The sequence below is a fragment of the Rhinopithecus roxellana genome, chromosome 5 (genome assembly GCF_007565055.1).
Source record: "Rhinopithecus roxellana isolate Shanxi Qingling chromosome 5, ASM756505v1, whole genome shotgun sequence".
NCBI classification, from domain to species: domain Eukaryota; kingdom Metazoa; phylum Chordata; class Mammalia; order Primates; family Cercopithecidae; genus Rhinopithecus; species Rhinopithecus roxellana.
The window spans coordinates 44,155,576-44,175,714 of NC_044553.1; the positions used below are offsets into that span (position 1 = coordinate 44,155,576).

Consider the following 20,139-nt stretch of genomic DNA (forward strand, 5'->3'; position numbering starts at 1 on the left):
CGCTCGGCCTGTGCGCCCCGTTCGGCTCTCGACTCGGGCCGGCGCCCAGGCTCCGGGGCGCGCGGGAGATCGGGCGGCTTCGGCCGCGGAGCCAGGCTCATTGTTCGGCAGGTCCGGGGCAGGGCAGCAAAAGTGGGAGGAGGCCGAGCCTGGGGAGGAGGACGCCGGGCGAGAGCGAGACTAGTTGTCGGCGTTTCAGTTTTCTGTTTAAAAACGCCCTTGGATGCGCCGGGGGTGCTTTTCGACCCCCTGGGCCCGCCGGGGACGTCCGGGCGGCGGCGGCCGCAGACGCGGGCCTGCGAGCGGCGCGTTCCCTGCAACTTGTCAGTTCTATTGTTGCCGAGCGAGTGAGTCACTTCGCATCTCCGCTCGCCGCCGCTCCGCTCGCTGGACGCCGAATTGCCCCTCACCCGGCTCCTCGAGACCCCAGCCGCGGCCGGGCCCCGCGCGCTGAGCACCCGGCGGCGGCGCGGAGCAGGGGGCGCCGAGGAGGGGCCGGAGACTGGCTCGGAAACTTGGGGGAGAGGCGGCGAGTTGCGGGAGCCGCCGTATCGGTCTCGGGCCGCGCCGAGGAACGCGTGGATTCCGGGACCCGGCGCGGGCACTGAGCCCTCCCGCCCTCTCCTCGCGCGGCGGTGGGAGCGAGTCGGGGTCCTGGAAGTCATCCCGGCGCCCCCAGCGCTCTTCCGTAATCTTCCCCAGTACGTCTCTGTGTCCCCTCACACACTTTGGGCCTCGGTGGTCTCTCGCTGAGCCCGTTTCCTCTGCCCTAGGACCTGCTAGAAGTGGCTGAAGATGAATCCCCAGCAACAACGCATGGCCGCTATAGGGACCGACAAGGAGCTGAGCGACCTGCTGGACTTCAGTGCGGTATGAGAGCTTTCCACGACATCTTGGGGTTCTGCTGAGGATTAAAAAAAAAAAAAAAAAAGAAAGAAAGGGTGGGGGGAAGCAACGTGGGGACTAGGCAGCGTGAACTCCATCTGCTTGAGCAGTAGTTCTCAGGGCCGGAGTCCAGCTCCCCCAAGTTGGACACCTGAACTTTGATGTAATGTCTAGATTTGCACATTTAAAACTTTAATGCCAGAGGGGTCATTTGATTTAACCAGTTAAAAGGAGAACAATGTAATTATGACCTTTGGTTGAGTCACCTTCCCACCCCGATGATTATTAGGGATCTTGGACTTTATATGAAAAAGTGTTGTTTTTTTCTTCAACACTCATCACCATTTTTCTCTCCAATATCAGATGTAGTTTATGGTACCTGAAAGATGTCAGCGACAAGAAAAGTAGTCCAGAGCTAGAATTTCTAGCCTTCTGAGCAGAGTACTTTTATACACACACACGTGTGTGTGTGTGTGTATTACGTTCTTAACATGGGAAATGACTTAAAAACATCAACTGAAACCGAAGGGCCCACTGCTTTTATTTTTAATGGGTCTGATTCCTTTATTAACTGCTGTTAGGAGGCAGCACCTATACCTGCTTTATACAATTCAGTTATAATCCTTACTGTATGTAGTAATTTAATTGGCCATAATTCTGACTGTATGTGTATATTAAGGTATAATGTAAACGTAATGACATTCACTTAGTTCCACAGTAAAGATCATGGATAATAATATACTGTGTAAACTTAATAATCTTGGAATCTTCCGTGTAAATGATCGGGTCTTCAGAACAAAATGTAGCCATTATTTCCAATTAATTAGGAAATAGTATCACTCAGTGTATTTGCCTCTCTGGATCTGAATGTATCTCCAATTTTATTTTAACTTCCCTCCGAAATATAATAACTGATGAATGACTTTTGGTGGACTTTTGTCTGCAAGGAATCTAGAAGAATTTCAGGACTAACATATATTTGGGTTATTTCGCAGATGTTTTCCCCACCTGTTAATAGTGGGAAAACTAGACCAACTACACTGGGAAGCAGTCAATTCAGTGGATCAGGTAAGATGATGTCTTAAACTAAAGTTATATTTTGGTGGTGTGATACATTTTAGTAGAAAAATAGAAAGCATGACATTTAAATATTATTGAATATATGTATATAAAAGGTGGAGTTGAGTCAAGTGATAATTAGTAAGATTTATTAATTTTAAAAGATGATAGTTCCCTCAGAAATCTGTAGGAAATCAGTAGTTTCGTTGACAATTATTTAAAATGTTAGTGGGTTAACTTTTCAAAATGAATAGAAACTTAGATTTATTTTTAAATACCTATTAGATGACTGAATTCTGTCCTATATCCAGATTACATTCTGATAATGTTTAGAGTAAGTTAAAGTAGATCTACACACTAGTGCTCTTTAAATTTACTTTCAATACATTTATGACTACTGTGCTCCATTTTAAAACATCCCATTTTTCTTAAGTATGCATTTTGTCATTTTTTGACTTTTAAAAACTCATAATTTCAAAATATTTTAGAAGCAAGGTTCATTCCAGTGTACAAAAGCTGTAACTTTTTATTTAATTTAAATTTATTTCTTTGTGCTCAGAGATGAAAAAAGTAACTAAAGCTGTGACAGCAACATCTTAAGAAAACCAACTGTCACATCTCTGGGCTGAAACTCAGTAATTCCTCTTTGATGGGTGCCTTTTATTTCCCCTGGTAAAATAATAGTTGATTTCTTAAAATACTGTGAGAATAAAACATCAGAAAATGAGGTTAATTTCATAACCACCTAAACACTTCATACCACTTTAGATTCTAAAAAGTTTGTTTTTAAAAATTGTATACTAATTTAATTTACTAAAATTCATTTTTAATTATGAAATTACAGCTTGTGGGGAAAGTATAGCATGTCCTTAATCATGTTAAGTGAGTGAAATGAAGGCGTTGTTTTGAATTTTAAGTAGGCTAAAGACTAGTATTATTCTTGATCAAAAGGACATCATGAAACGATAGCCAAGTCCCAACTCTTCTCTCACCTCCTTCCTTTTACTGGTGATCATTTGAAAGTTGTTACTTTTTTGTGGTGGGGGGAGAAAATTTAATAATTTTAAAGTTGTAGAAGATGGCTGTATTTCTTTACAGGTGTTGATACATCTCATTTTTGCAACTAATAATTCATTCTCAGGAACCTTCAGATTTACTTTGACCAATACATAGTAGATGATGCTTAGTATTTTTTAAAAATGAGTCATGATATTACTGTTGCCTACTGTTCCAGCTTAAATTGTGGTAAATATGTATAACTGGACACTCACTGATACGATAACATGAACTCCAGGAACTTGCTATTAGAAGTGCATTCTATTTTTAGAATAAAGGCAATTATATTTATTTCACTTTTTAAACTTAAGAAGGATTTATGTAGTCTGTGAAATTAAAAAGTATATATATATGAACTGGGATATGGATTACAAGCGTGGCATTGGAGCAATTTTTGGACTTCTTTTAGTATGTTGCATTACACAAAGAAAAAATTATTTTTCTACATTGCTAATGGTCACTGTATTTGATTATTTGGAGTAGGAACTTTTAGTTTTAAAAGTTAGATTTGTTATCCATTGAAAGATTTGAACTTACACACCTGTATGCAGTGAACTTAGCAATATTTATCTGTGTGTTTTGTTTTAAATGCTACAAAAAGTTGTAATAAGCTGTGACTTTTAATAAATTAGTGAATGAATTTGAATTTGGGGAAAAGAAAATGGCATGTGATTTTTTTTTCAAATCAAGATGTACTGGTAGATATAATTTTTCTGTGGCCATTTCTTAAAGGGAATGTCTAAAAGAAATTGGTATAGTAACATTATTTTAGTTATATAATTTATATTTGTACACCTTATTGACATTTGAATAATCTTCTGCCCTGATTTCAAAGGATATTATGTAATACACCCTAATGCCTATGTATTTGCAGCTATTAAGGAGCTAAAGATCTGACTTTCCTTTTGAAGAGCTGCCGTAGTAAAGATTAGAGTTTTTTGTTTGTTTTCTGTTTTATCTTTGGAGTAATATTTATAAAAACCTCATGCTGTTTGACTTATGAAAACTAGAGTTTATAGTTGGGCATTGTAATTTCCTTTCTCATTTGTCCTTTTTGAGGAAGACTCAATTTCACAGTGGGCTGTTTTTGAGAAACAATATATAATACTTTCAGAAACTTTTTTAACAAAGAATATATATATATACTATAGTATGTGATGTTATCTTTAATCTTATTGCTGAAGCAAAACAAATAACTCATGATAGCTGAGTTATTTGCGTGTCAGAAGTCACTATGGAAAAGATAAAGATGTGTTTACTACTAATTTGTCTTGAGGATCTGTTATGTTATTCCTTCATCAAGGTGTTAAAATTTTCTTTGCATTATGGTGAGAGTGAATTTGTTCACTTGGTATGATGGGCTGTGTGAAGTGTTCCTAAAGTGACCTTGAGAGAAGCTTTTCTTTCTGTAGGGGTGAAAGGTGGGGTACTCTGATAAGGGCAGTGTATAGAAAGAAAGGGCAGTGTGTAGAAGGAAAGTTTGTTAAAAGGATTGACAACATGGAAATGGTTCAGATGTTTAAATCCATGTCCTCAACTTTAGGGTTTGAGTGTGTTATGTCTAAATTGTGATTTTGGGTTTAGTTTTTAGTAGATTAAGGGTTTGTTATGATATCTGAAAATTTCCTTTGTTTTGGAATCCGAGTAGTAAGGGATGTTGTCATTTTGTAAGCCATCTGTAGATATTGAGCATCTCTCTTATATTTCTATTTAGAATGTCATTTTGCCTATTAAGTAAAGCTTTATTTTTTCTTATTGAATTCGGACTTTTGTAACAGTATAGGTTTCTTTTTGCCCAAAATTTTCAGAGGTAATTGTAGGAAGTATTTTCTGGCTCTTAATTTTTAAAAAGGAATACAGATTTTCATTTTTCAGTTACTGATCTTTTTTGGTCGGGGGAAATTTTTAGATGTACTTATAGGCTTTTTGGAAATATTGACATAGGGCCAGAAAAATGAATTCTCATTAAATTACTCTTCAGTATTTTTATTTTTAGATAGTTATAGATTCATATGCAGTTGTAAGAAACTATACAGAGATTCTATATGCCTTTACCCAGTTTCCTGCAATAATAGCACCTTGCAAAATTAGTACAGTAACTAGGTTATTGATAGTGATACAGTCAGGATACAAAAACTGTTCTGTCTCTCCGGGGATTCTTGGTGTTGGCCTTTTATAACTGCATCCACTTTTCAAGTAATTTAAAAAAATGGTAAGATTACTAAATGCCTTCTTACCCTGTTAAATGTGGAGTAAGCTTTTCAAGTTGCCATAGCATTACTTGAACATATCAAGAACAAAATCAAGAGAAAACCAAAATTGTACCACTGTGGGTTTTTACTGAACTATAATAGAAATAGGAATGGTGATTTGAGAGAGAAAACCAGGTCTGACCTTTCACTTAAGGTATTTTAAGGTTATGAGTAGGGTGTGGTTCATATTATGTACATAATAGTGTTGAAATTTATAATAGCTATAATTTGTAGTAATACGTACTCGTTAATATTGAGCCATGTTAGACATTTGCTTCAGGTAAGCTGTAGTGATTAATGAGAGTAACCACAGAGTTAGCAGGTGTGTGAGGAAAAATATATTTTAGGACAAATATGGTCTGGTATTTAAGTGGCTCATTTTAAGGTAAAAGGTAGCAAGGAAGTGTTTTAGAGAAAACCTGTATATGAAAACTCAAACTTGGAAAACATAAAAATTAGAGAAAGGATTACAACCATGAGTACTGTATACTTTTCAGGACAATTCCTGAACAATTGAAAAACAAGGTCCGGTGTGGTGACTCATGCCTTTAATCCCAGCACTTTGGAGGCTGAGGTGGGTGGATCACCTGAGGTCAGGAGTTCGAGACCAGCCTGGCCAACATGGTGAAACCCTGTTTCTACTAATAATACAAAAACTTGCTGGGCGTGGTGGTGGGCACCTGTAATGCCAGCTACTCAGGAGGCTGGGGTGGGAGAATTGCTTGAACTCGGGAGGCAGAGGTTGCAGTGACCTGAGATGGTGCCACTGCACTCTAGTCTTGGCAACAGAGTGAGACTCTTGTCTCCAAAAAAACAAAAAAAAATGGTGTTCTCCCCTCCCCCCCAGCCGTAGTCATTGCTTGTAATGGATTTGAAAAACAATTTGATTAGATCACAACATTTTAGGGGCTTGTTTTTTGTATATAGTGAGGCATACCTACGATTAATATTTTTGTTTTCATTAGCCATTTAAACACAAATTCAAGTTTCTGTCTTCAAGATGTCCTTTGCTATATCTTTGAGTTTTTAAACAAGCCTTTTGAAATGGGAAGATAAAGATGAAGATATCCAGCCTTGACTATAAACAACTTTCAAATTTTATACTTATTTGGGCAATAAATAATACTGTCTTATTAAAGTCATATAGTCTTTTCTGCTCTTAAACAATTGGTAATCTTTCCTGGAATGTCATTGCCTGCCTAGTGTTGTCAAAGACTTGGATAATCTCACTGAAAGAAGGTAAAAGTAACACTATTAGAAAGGCTCTCCTGAAAAAGAAAAAAAAGTGGTATTTCTGGACAATGTGTGGAATGCCTTTTTAAAAGATCATTTAATAAGACTGTTTTTGGGTATCACTTGAAAGTATGTTTATGGATGGGAATGTTGAAATTGCAAATCTGAAGCGTTTGTGTTTAGGGAAGATAATGAGAAGACAAATATTTAAATATGTTAGTTCAAAAGACTAATGAATGACAGTCTCCTTTGTTAAATAGTTGTGCCATAAGTATCTCATTTTTATCAATTAACTATTTAGTATCCACCTATGCATTCTTCTAGCAGTTTTTGGGAAGATGGGAAATCACGCCTGTAATCACAGCATTTTGGGAGGCTGAGGCAGGCAGATCACTTGAGGCCAGGAGTTGGAGATCAGCCTGGCCAACGTAGCAAAACCCTGTCTCTACCAAAAATACAAAAAATTAGCCAGGTGTTGTGGCACGTGCCTGTAGTCCCAGCTACTGGGGAGGCTGAGGCAGGAGAATCGCTTGAACCCAGGAGGCAGAGGTTCCAGTGAGCCGAGATTGCGCCACGGCACTCCCTCTTGGGTGCATGGAGGGAGACTGTCTCAAAAAAAAAAAAAAGGTGGAAACATTTATTATTAGATGGGAAGTAAAATACTTCTCTTAACATAGAAAATGTCAACAAACACACATTATTGTAGTTTAAATTGAGTCCATAAGAAAGAGGCTCTGCTGAAGAGTCAGGGAACTGGCTTAAGGAAAACTCAAAAATGTTGAGTTTAGAGTTAAGTTGTGATGGAGATATGGACAATGAATTAGGGAAGAGAAGAACTGGTCTTCCAGTTGAGGAATAGCATGAGGAGAGACCTGGAAATAAGAATTTAGCTTGATCCAAGGGCCTGTACAGTTCAGAGAGAGAGAAGCTGGTTTTTATTTGTCACCACTCCTTAATTCCTGGGGGAGCTCATATTTACATATTATCTGGAGCTGGACTACAGGTGTTCAGATCCAGAAATTACCAGTGATTATCTGGGTGATCTTGGGTATGTTACCTAACTTCTCTGCTTCTGTTTCTTAATCTGTAAAACAGGACTAATAATAGTAGTTATCCTTATAAGGTTGTTAGGAGTGTTCAATGAGTTAATACATGTAAAGTTCCAAGAACAGTGCCTAGCACATAGTTAGCTGTGGTGGAGTAAATTGTTGGTGGTGAGACACTAAAATAAGGAAGGCATTTATTTACTTTGGAGGCCTTTATGACAATCTAGGATGAGCTGGTGAGGGGTTGCATTTGATGTTAGTGTAAGGAATAGAAAGGAAAAATATCAGAAGTAAAGGATTGATAGAATTTGAAGGATTGGCTTTCTGTAGGTAAGAGAAATGACTCAAGATTGCAGTTCTGACATAATTGGAGGATAGTAATGCTGGAGGTAATAAAGATGCTGAATTGTTTTTTGCATTTTATATTTCACATGACCTGGGACTCTTCTGGCTAATTTGAAGATTTATGAGGGAAGGATGCTCAGTAAAGATGTTGGTTAAAAAGAAGACCATCTTTTTTCTGCATATAAAGTTATTACATAGTCATAATTGAAAAGAAAATTGGAGAACAGAAAAAGCAAAAGGGGAAAAATTACCTTTATTTCACTATCCAGAGAAAATTGTTTATTTCCTTTTTGTCGTTTTTTTCTTATAGTTCTGTTTGCAAAGTTGGTAACTTAATGTTAGTTCATTTATGTCCTATTTTTTGTTTCACTTAATCTTCTACCATTGACATTTTCTCCTGTTATTAACTTGGCTTAAAATAGTTGCATGCTCTTAAGTGGAATGAATATAGCGTAACTTAACAAATCCATTTTCTTACTACTTGACATTTAGGGATTTTTGTTAATTTGCTTTTTGATATGATAAATAATGTAGTACTGACCACCTTTTTGTGTGTGTGTATGTTTTTGCCCACATTTTGATTTCTTTTGGTTAGGAGATGCAAATTTTGTTTTTTGTGCCTACAAGTTAATAATTAAAGCTAATGAATTCCCTTAGGGAAGTGAACACAGAGGGAGATAATTTATCAGGCCAGGGATTGATGTTAATGGTGGAGTTACATGCATAAAATCAGTGACTTTGGTTGATTATTTAATGTAACAATACAAAATTTTATTAGTATGTGAATGGAATGCATTATGACATTTGGAGCACATTTGTGCTTGTATACAAATGTGTTGTGTGGTGACTGGAGGGAATTCCTGTCATTCTTTGACCTGTGCTTATTGAAGTGGAGTGGAATCTAATTGGAGTCTTGTCAGTGAGAGAGCCCTTGAATTCCTGACTTTTTGTGAGAGAGGCAGTATAGGGTAGTGGAAAGAATTGGGCTCAGGAGCCAGACAACTGGATTGGAATCGATGACTTGCAGCTTACTAGTAGGATGGCCTTAGGCAAGACATTTAAATAATCAGAGCTATACTTTTTTCATTTGTGGAAAGTGGGTAATAATGCCCACCTACAGAATCCTTGTGAAGATTAAATAAGGTTATCTATATATTTCCTCCTACAAAGCTGCTTCAGAAATGGTAGCTGCTATTTTTGTGGTACCTTCTAATTAGTATTCTTGGTAATACTAATGATTCTATTAGAAATCATTATATAGCCAGTATTATAGCTAGTGTTTATTGAATTCCTATTATATGCTAGGCATTGTGTTAAGCAATTTATGGGCATTATCTCATTTTACTTTGGATAAAATGAAATGTTTTGTCTGTGGTGTTGGAAGTGAGGAAATACCCCTACAAGAGCAACAAATAAAAGTTGCTTTTAGTGCCATAAAATTGTGTATATGAAGTCTGAGAAGTTATCAGGCATATAAGTAGTTTTGAAAAGTCGTGAAGTACCTAAGAACCTTAACTTTTCTTTTTTAGTTGATTTCTTCTTAATGTTATTATTTTGTAGACTCTACTTTGTAGAGTGCAGAATAATGAAGAGAATGTGTACACCGTTTGAAACTCCTTTTCCATGCTTAGGTATCGCCACCACCTAAATGTAGTATTTTGTCCATATTATTTCTCCAGGTACTTGAAATTCTTTCTGGAGTAAGGCATAGTCTAAATAATTAAGTAAAATAAAAATTACCTGACTTGAAAGGATAGAACGCCTGGGAACAGGTTAGAGAGAATGTTAAGAGTCTCTAGGGTGGAGCGTCTTCACTTTTTTTCTTAATGGCAGTGAAGAAGGAACATAAACTCCCTTGGTGGCCTGAAGCAGCACGTCGCAAGTGAGTGGAAGAAATTGTATCTTAAAAATTCATGTACATTTTATTTTCTACTTGCTACCACAACTATTTGCAGTAATTTAAATATGTTTTCATTAATCACTGAGTAAAACTGAATTTCTAAAGTTACATCATTTTCAGCTTATGGCATTACCTTCCTCCTGTTTTGGTTTGTATCTTTGGGGGTAAGGGTCAGGATGGAATGGAATGCTGGCCAATCCTTAATGAGAAGCCCAACTCTAGAGCATATCTTTAGCTGTATTTTTTCGTGCACCTTTTCTTGCTCCTATAGAAGCCTGTAAAAAGGGATCATTACATCGGGGGAAACATGGTTTTGGTAGAAAGAAAACTTATTTTCATAAACTGAAACACAGATAGCTTTGTTAATAACATGACTGTTATTTGAAACTTTTTTCTGTTTCCAGCCAGATGATCCTGTAGTTTTTAAAGATACCCTTGACTTGGAAAGAAAATGTAATTTTTATAGAGAGAGCTTTGTTTTTTTTGTTCCATGTTTAAAATGTGCTCTCATGTGTTCCAGGTTAAAAATGTGCTCTCATAAATACTATGGTGAGTCATCTAAGCTACTGTAAGCTGCTTGGGGACTTAAAGATCACATTTAAAGATCACACAGAAAAGAAAACGGATTAGAGATTGGTTACTAATTTTTATTGCATTGGGTGGTGACTCAGGGATGAAACCTTCAACATAATGTAATAAAACAATTAGCGATAAGGTACAGGACAGAAAATACTACCTTTTTTTTTCTTAAAAAAACACTACTACCATAACTTACTATATTTTGGTTATTAAAATTGGGAAAATTTGGCCCAAGATGTCATTTTGTCAGCTCTGTGGTATTAGGAAGGTGCCTGAGTTTGAACTGAGGGGGTTTCTCCACATTTGTGGTAATCTATGGAAGATCATTGTAGTTGCCAAATGGAAGTCTTTGTGGAGGCAGCCTCCCTCAAAAGTTGTCAGTTTGTTTGCTTCTGGTAGTTTTGCCTGTGAGCTATTTTCAGGCTTTAAAAATGAGCAAGATAGACTCATAATTACTCTTTCATCGCTTCATTGGTAGCTGATACATGAACACAGGTTGGACTTAATATAATCATGGCTGCTCCAGTCAGTGAGCGAATGCGCTGCTGCTGTGGGCCAGAGTTGTGATTGTTGGTTAGGCATGGCAGATCTCCCTGCTGGGAGGGAATTACCGTTATCCAGCTTCTTGGTCCCAGAGGCATGTTGTTGTTCTGAGGTGGTTGGGGATAAGTAAGTAGTTTGTTTGTACCTTTGGAGAGGAAAAAATGCTAGGCTCACTTTGAACAGAAATGTGGTTTGGCCACAGGTCAGTTTAGAGAATCTGAGCTTATATGGGCCCTTGTGCCAAGGGTAAGAATGTAAGAATCTTTGAGTTCTCCTGCAGGATCCTTCTAGGTTTTTTCTATTTGGAAACCCCACTATATCTAGCCAACTTTGTCATGTGGTCCAGAGGCCCATTTACTAATCTGCTTGGTACTGACATACTCAGATTTTAGAAAATGTTTTTTAGTGTTAGTCCCAGTTGGGAATAAAGTTAAAGGGAAAAGTGTTTCATGTTGAATCTCTTGATAGGAACATATAACTTGAAATGATTATAACTTTTCAATTAGGTAGGTAATTAGAGCCATTTCAAGACAGTCCTAAATATCCTAAATATCTTTTATCTAAGTATCAGCTAGTTTTTTTTTTTTTATTCTAGGTGATAGCATATTTTATTATTTGTCAAGATCCGCTTTTCCCTGTTAGAGATCCACAGCCCCTTATCTGCAATTTTGAAATCCAAAAAGATCTGAACCACAATTAATTTCAGCATGAAGTATTTTGATGGCAAAATCTGATCTTATCTGAAAGGAGGCCGTTGACATTCTCTATTTTCCTAGTTCCTGTGTGGTTGCCAGGAGCTGATTTGTAGCATATGACATATGTACTTATATACTATGTTTCCTTTCTAAAGTCTGAAAAACTCAGTTCTAAAACCCATCTGGCCCCATGGATTTTAGAAAAGGTATTATGGAGATCTGTCTGTCTCTCCTCCTCTCCCTCCTTCCTTCACCCCCCACCCCAGGGATTGTTTTCAGCTCACAGTAAGAACTTTTTGTTCTCAAAAGTCTAAACTAGAGACTTCATTATTTTAAATACAGAACAAAAAATTGTGGTGGACTTGTTTATATAAAGCAAATTCTTTTTGGAATATAAGCTTTTCAGGCTGAGTTTTATGCTTTGAGTAGTCCGTCCAATACATTGATTTAGGGAATCAAGATCTGTTTTGAGGAGAGAGAAGCTTTCTCGTCTTTTGGGCCAACAAGTGTGCTGATACTTCTCTGATCAGTTAAAGCATGCGGAGAAATTTTCAGGGTACTATCAGGAGAGTAGAGTTCTTTTCATTTGGTCCCCATTTGGTATACATAAGAAGCATTATATGAGCTCTGCTACAAGGAAGCCTCAACCCTGACCATACTCTTTTGAATTCTGACTGAGAGCAAACAGTTAAGAAAATCCTAATAGTCATCTTCAAGAAGAAAAAGTAGAACCAAGATACTTTGCTGTAGGGAACACACAAAATCAGTCTTTGGTAAACTTTATTCTTTCCTTTTATATTGGTGAAAAGTTTTCATAGATTAGTAGCATGATGTTTATTCCTGAAATACACTCATTACAGGCATCTTAATTAAAAACAAGTTATGATTCTGTTGAGTGTGAAATTTTCCTCAGGAGCTTGTTATTGGCTCAGACGCACTACTGTTTAATATAAACTATGAAAGTAGTAATGAAGTGTATAATAAACTAGTTTGCTGTAGTCTGTTTTGAGAGGTAGACCAGTAGGCCATTGACTTTTCTGGTGGCTTTGCAAGCCTGTTGCTTGTACTGTTGCTAGTGTTATTGTCTTACGAACCATGATACAATGTTGAATAATTAAATCCACTTAAAGGTTGTAGGGGTTTGAGATGCTGTACTGCAGGAACACAAAACATGCCATAGTGCCAGGGTCTCTCTTGCCTTCATATTTGTATAATCCCTCTTCTAAAGCTTAAGAACAGTGCCTGTAATGAGCAGACTTTATTCACACTGAGTTTGACTCCGAAGACTTGCCGAATACGTTATAATAGCAGTAGGACTTTGTCCACTGAATGATTGGGGGAAGGGGAGGAGTCTTATTGTTTTAAAGCAAAATCAGTGACAATAACAGTACTTCATAAATATTTACTCATATGCTATTTGCTTCATAACTCTTGTAGGAAGTTGGTAACTGTTAATTTTACAGAGGAAATAGAGAAATCAACAGTGAAATACATTTGCCTGTGGTTTCTTATTGCCCCTCAGAAGTAGCAAACTCTAATCAGTTGTAGTTGCACCTGCACTGATACCAATCTACAAGAGCATGGTTTGTCTTGAGGAGGAATTTAGTATCTCTAGAAATCTTTGAAATTTGTTGTAATAAGAAGTTTTATCTGAAGCCAAGGTGACAAAAAGAAAAAAAGAAGTCTTAAATGGGGTACTGTTGATATTCTCCAAAAGTGCTTCAAGATTTATTTATTTAATTATTATTATTATTATTTGGGAGACAGCGTGTGGCTCTGTCGCCCAGGCTGGAGTGCAGTGGTGCGATCTCAGCTCACTGCAACCTTTGCCTTCTGGGTTCAAGCGATTTTTGTGCCTCCGCCTTCCGAGTAGCTTGGATTACAGGCACCTGCCACCACACCTAGTTTTGTAATTTTTGGTAGAGATGGGGTTTCACTGTGCTGGCCAGGCTGTTCTTTAATTCCTGGCCTCAGGTGATCTGCCCACCTTTGCCTCCCAAAGTGCTGGAATTATAGGCGTGAGCCACTGTGCCTGGCTGATTTATTTTTATTAAGGAGAAAACAGTATAATTAAAAGCCTCTATAAAATGGTTAATTAAGGACTTTATTTTTAGAATTTCAAGACATTAAATATAAATAGCTACAACCTAAGATATCTTTATAAAAGTGTAATTCTTTTTTTGTGTGGTCTTATTGCTAAGCTGTCTTTAGACTTCGTGAGTTGGGAAGAATATGAAATTTGATAGTTGGAAGATACTGGAATATTCACAGCTATCGTTTAGTTGAGGTCAGAGAAAAGAATGGTTGCTTCATAGTATGGACAATTTTTATTTTTTTATTTCCCTTTTTTCAAAGATTTAGTGTTTAGTTGTAAAAACAAGTTAAAGTGGATGGAAAGTGTTTATTCCAAAAGTAGTTTAAAAATGTTGTTAAACATACAGAAGATATTTTAACAGAACAGAACTTTTAATTCATTAAATGAAAGGTATTAATGCTAATATTGAAAGTGTTATGATTAGTTCATTCGGTATGTTTATTTAGAAATAGATTGGGCTGTTGTTAAAGAGCATCTGTAGGTATTTGAGTATCTACTAATGCACTGTTTTTTATTCTGTGTAGAATGGTTTGTTTAAGGTAGTGGAGAATAGAGATACATTGTGGTGGTATATTTGAAAGAGGAGCAGTTTGGAGATACAAAGTTTTGGTTTAGTGTTGGCTTTAGTATTTAGTAGATATGTGATCCTAGGGCAGCATATTTTAACCTCTCTGAGTCTGTTTATCTTATGTCTAAGATGAGAACAATAAAAATACTGCCTTAGGGGGTGGTGATAATGAGCAGATTAAAAATTTTTATGAAAATTCTAAAATGTGGAGGTTTGTGATCTGTACAGATATTAGTTATTTTACTAGGTGGCGTAGCAAGTCTTGAAAGGGATTCCAAGCTTTTCATATACATATGGAGAAAGGGAATCTTCATGTAAAATTTAAACATTTCTGATGGTCAGTTATTGAAGATTAAATCAGGCGACTGAGAGGAGCACTAGCCTATGGAACTCTTTATCATTTTAAATATGTAATTTACATATTTTATATATAAATATGTATTTCATCAGAATGAAATATATATAATATTTGTATATAATTCATCAGAATCTCAGAATTGTTCGGATGAGTCTTTTTGGTTAAATGGGGGAAATTGAAGCAGTAAAGTAAAATAAATCCTCAGGCATATTCTTTGTGAGGATTCTGTTCATTATATTCCAAACCATAGAGCCCCCATATTAGTGCCCTTGAGTCCTTTATTCTCAGCTCAGTTTTTAAAATGCTTGTTGAGGATCTGCTGTAGTGACAAGGTTAACCCCAGGCTTAAGTATGAATGTGTGACAGCTGAATAGTTCTTAGGAACAGTCTGCTTTTACTTTGTACTGATAAGCAAGTAATCTCAACAAAATTTTAGTGACACTAAAGAGTTAACCTTTTAAAGAGTTAAAAGTTCAGATATACTTTTATACTCCTGAGTGATGAGAAGAGGATGCAGAGATGAGGTTACGAAACGCAAGAGGAACTCTTGTCTGCTGTATGCTTGTGCTTGAAGCAAGAAAGTCTGAGACTTAGTCATATCCTTGAATGACAGGACTTGGAGCTGTCTGCTGATGATACTACTGTTTCCTGGTTCTTTGTGATTAGGACTTTGTGATGAGGATGTTCCTGCAGCATCCAGTATTGTCCCTTTCCATTTAGAGTGTTTGTCTGGGTATATAAAACACCTGTCTTACCTTATATTGGGAAATATTGAGATTTTCCATGACTTTCTAAGTATCTCTTTATGTGATTGTATTGTTTAGAAGTTTTCACATTACTTTGAAGAAGGGAATTGACAAATCCAAAGTAAGGAGACTATTGGGTTCCTTTGGAACCCAGTGCCAGTAGGGCCATTGAGGTAGCTTTGATGGAGGCCAGTGTACTTGTGGCATTCATAGGAGCTATTTGCTGATTGTTCTTCAGAATAAGGCATTAACTGGGTTTGGGAGAAAAGGGTTATGGGATGATTTGACAGTTGCTTGACTGGACTCAAGAAAATTCTGGGGCTTCTTTGACTCAGCTTCTCCCTTTGTAATAATTCCTAATGCTTTCTTGAAGATCTACCTTAAATTGCAACGATGAGAATAGCTGGTAGGTGAAACAGCAAAACTAAAGACCTTGGAAATGGATAGTGAGGGTTCTTGAATATAACTTCTAAAAATCCTGGGGCCAAGTGAGGTAGCTTATTTTTCTCTGTAGCTAATTGATTGCTGTGTAGTCTGTTGCTTTGCTACTGGACATTGCAGTAGTCTCTTTAAAGCAGTCTTCTTGCTGCCAGTTGCTCTCTTTTTCCAGTCTGTCTTAGTCTGCTTGGGCTGCCAGAACAAAATACCATAGATTTGGTGGCTTAAACGACAGAAATTTATTTTTTCACAGTTTTGGAAGCTAAAAGCCGAGATAAGGGTGCCAGCATGGTCGCCTTCTGGTGAGGGCTCTCTTTCTGGCTTGCAGAGGGATACCTTCGCACTGTGTCCTCAGTGTATGTGTGTGTGGGAGGGTCTCGTGTGGTCTCTCTCTCTTTTTTGAAAAAAAATTTTGTTTCCATAGGTTTTTGGGGAACAGGTGGTATTTGGTTACATGAGTAAGTTCTTTAGTAGTGATTTGTGAGATTTTGGTGCACCCATCACCCAAGCGGTATACACTGAACCAAATACGTAGTCTTTTATCCCTCACCCCCCTCCCACCCTTTCCCCTGAATCCCCAAAGTCCAAGGTATCATTCTTAGACCTTTGTATCTAATAGCTTAGCTCCCGCTTATGAGTGAGAACATACATTGTTTGGTTTTCCATTCCTGAGTTAAATTCTCTAGTCTCCAGTTCCATCCAGGTTGCTGTGAATGCCATTAATTCATTCCTTTTTATGGCTGCACAGTATTTTATCATGTATATGTATACCACAATTTCTTTACCCACTAGTTGATAGATGAGCATTTCAGCTGGTTCCATATTTTTTGCTATAAACGTGTGTGCAAGTATTTTTTTCATATAATGACTTCTTTTCTTGTGGGTAGATACCCAATAATGGGATTGCTGGATCAAATGGTAGTTCTACTTTTAGTTCTTGGAGGAATCCCCTCGCTGTTTTCCATAGTGGCTGTACTGGTTTACATTCCCACCAGCAACGTAGAAGTGTTCCCTTTTTACCGCATCCATGCCAACATCTGTTCTTTTTTGATTTTTTTATTATGGCCATTCTTGTGAGAGTAAGGTGGTATTGCATTGTGGTTTGGATTTGCATTTCCCTGATCATTAGTGATGTTGAGCATTTTTTCATGTTTGTTGGCCATTTGTATATATTCTTTTGAGAATTGTCTATTCATGTCCTTAGCCCACTTTTTGATGGGATTATTTGTTTTTTCTTGCTAATTTGTTTGAGTTCCTTGTAAATTCTGGATATTAGTCCTTTGTCAGATGTATAGATGGTGAAGATGTTCTTTCACTCTGTGTGTTGTCTGTTTACTGTGCTGACTGTTCCTTTTGCTGTGCAGAAGCTCTTTAATTAAGACCCACCTCTTTATCTTTGTTTTTGTCACATTTGCTTTTGGGTTCTTGGTCATGAAGTCTTTGCCTAAGCCAGTGTCTAGAAGGGTTTTTCCGATGTTATCTTCTGGAATTTTTGAAGTTTCAGATCTTAGATTTAAGTCCTTGATCCATCTTGGTTGATTTTTGTATGAGGTATGAGATGAAGATCCAATTTCGTTCTCTTACATGTGGTTTGCCAATTATTCCAGCACCGTTTGTTGAATAGGGTGTCCTTTCTCCACTTTAATTTTTGTTTGCTTTGTTGAAGATCGGCTTTAAGTATTTGGGTTTATTTCTGGGTTCTCTATTCCGTTCCATTGGTCTGTGTGCTTATTTTTATACTAGTACCATGCTGTTTTGGTAATTATGGCCTTACAGTCTAGTTTGAAGTCAGGTAATGTGATGCCAGATTTGATCTTTTTGCTTAGTCTTGTTTTGGCTCTGCTGGCTCTTTTCTGGTTCCATATGAATTTTAGGATTTTTTTTTTTCTAGTTCTGTGAAGAATAATGGTGATATTTCGATGGGAATTGCATTGAATTTGTAGATTGCTTTTGGCAGTGTGGTCATTTTCACAATATTGATTCTACCCATCCATGAGCACGCGATGTTTTCCCGTTTGTGTCATCTGTGATTTATTTCAGCACTGTTTCGTAGTTTTCCTTGTAGATGTCTTTTACCTCTTTGGTTAGGTATATTCCTAAGTATTAAGTTTTTTGGGGCCGCTATTTTAAAAGGGGTTGAGTTCTTAATCTGATTCTCAGTTTGGTTGCTTTTGGTGTATAGTGGAGCTACTGATTTGTATACTTTAATTTTGTATATGTTAATTTTGCTGAATTCATTTATCAGTTCTAGGAACTTTTTTTTGAGACAGAGTCTCTCTGTCTTCCTCGCTGGAGTGTAGTGGCGTGATCCTGGCTCACTGCAACCTTCTAGGAGCTTTTTGGAGGAATCTTCAGGGTTTTCTAAGTGTAGGATCATGTCATCAGCAAACAGCAACGGTTTGACTTCTTTACCGATTTGGGTGCCCTTTCTTTCTTTCTCTTGTCGGGTTCTCTGGCTAGGACTGTGTTGAATAGAAGTGGTAAGAGTGGGCATCCTTGTCTTGTTTCAGTTCTCGGAGGGAATGCTTTCAGCTTTTCCCTGTTCAGTATTATGTTGGCTGTGGGTTTGTCATAGATGGCTTTTATTACATTGAGGTATGGCCCTTATAGGCCGATTTTGCTGAGGATTTGAATCATAAAAGGATGCTGTATTTTGTCAGAATCTATCAAGATGATCATGTAACTTTTGTTTTTAGTTCTGTTTGTTTGTGTGGTGTATCACATTTATTGACTTGCGTATGTTAAACCATTCCTGTATCCATGGTATGAAACTCACTTCATCATGATGGATCATCTTTTTGATATGCTGTTGGATTCGGTTAGCTAGTATTTTGTTAAGGATTTTTGCATCTGTGTTCATCAGGGGTATTGGTCTGTAGTTTGCTCTTTTTTTCTATTTCTTTTTCTTTTTTCTTCTTCCCTTCCCTTCCCTTTCCTTCCCCTCCCCTCCCCTCCCCTCCCTTCCCCCCATCCCTTCCCCTCATCCCTTCCCCTCCCCTCCCTTCCCCCATCCCTTCACCTCCCTTCCCTTCCCCCCATCCCTTCCCCATCCCTTCCCCTCCCCTCCCTTCCCCCATCCCCTCCCTTTCCCCTTCTCCTTCCTTCCTTCCTTCCTTCCTTCCTTCCTTCCTTCCTTCCTTCCTTCCTTCCTTCCCTCCCTCCCTCCCTCCCTCCCTCCCTCCCTCCTTCCTTCTTTCTTTCTTTCTTTATTTTTTTTTTTTTGAGACGGAGTCTTGCTCTGTCGCCCAGGCTGGAGCGCAGTGGCCGGATCTCAGCTCACTGCAAGCTCCACCTCCCGGGTTCACGCCATTCTCCTGCCTCAGCCTCCCGAGTAGCTGGGACTACAGGCACCCGCCAGGTCGCCCGGCTAGTTTTTTGTATTTTTAGTAGAGACGGGGTTTCACCATGTTAGCCAGGATGGTCTCGATCTCCTGACCTCATGATCCGCCCATCTGGGCCTCCCAAAGTGCTGGGATTACAGGCTTGAGCCACCGCGCCCGGCCCCTTCCTTCTTTCTTTTCTTTCTTTTCTGTCTTCCTGTCTTCCTTCCTTCCTTCCTTCCTTCCTTCCTTCCTTCCTTCCTTCCTTCCTTCCTTCCTTCCTCCCTCCCTCCCTCCCTCCCTCCCTTCTCTTTCTTCTCTTTCTTCTCTTTCCTCGCACTGTTGCCAGACTGCAGTGCAGTGGCGCGATCTTGGCTCACCGCAACCTCCGACTCCCTGGTTCAAGCGATTGTCCTGTCTCAGCCTCCCAAGTAGCTGGGATTACAGGCACGTGTCACCATGCCCAGCTAATTTTTGTATTTTTCATAGAGACGGAGTTTCACCATGTTGGCCAGGATCGTCTTGATCTCCTGACCTCGTGATCCACCTGCCTCGGCCTCCCAAAGTGTTGGAATTATAGGCAGGAGCCACTGTGCCTGGCCTATAGTTTGCTTTTTCTGTTGTGTCCTTTCCTGGTTTTGGTATTACAGTGGTACTGGTGTCATAGAACGATTTAGGGAGGATTCCCTCTTTTTATGTCTTGTGGAATAGTGTGAATAGGATTGGCACAAATTCTTCTTTGAATGTCTGTTAGAATTCTGCTGTGCATCTGTGTGGTCTGAGACTTTTTTTTTTTTTTTTTTTGGTGATAATTTTTTTATTACCATTTCAGTGTTGCTGCTTGTTTCTTTGATGTTTCCTGGCACTAAACCCATCATTAGGGCCCCACTTCATGACATCATGTAGACTAAACTAACTTTCAAAGGCCCTATCTCCATTGGGGCTCCATCACATTCAGGGTTAATGCTTCCACATACGAATTTTGAGAGAGCACAAGCATTCAGTCCATAACATAGTCCCT

At 38.3% G+C, this 20,139-nt stretch overlaps 1 protein-coding gene across 6 annotated transcripts in view; it reads left to right on the plus strand.

The window, feature by feature from the left end:
• TCF12 (transcription factor 12) overlaps nucleotides 1-20,139 on the plus strand; it is a 379,427-nt gene that overhangs the window by 1,019 nt on the left and 358,269 nt on the right. For all 6 annotated transcript variants that reach the window (XM_030930025.1, XM_030930026.1, XM_010374267.2 and 3 more), the window contains exons 2-3: nucleotides 774-870; nucleotides 1,881-1,953. Coding sequence is in view for 4 of the 6 variants with exons in the window: in XM_010374267.2 (XP_010372569.1) it covers nucleotides 796-870; nucleotides 1,881-1,953 (148 nt within the window). In the remaining 2 variants the exon portion in view is untranslated. The remainder of the gene's footprint in view (nucleotides 1-773; nucleotides 871-1,880; nucleotides 1,954-20,139) is intronic.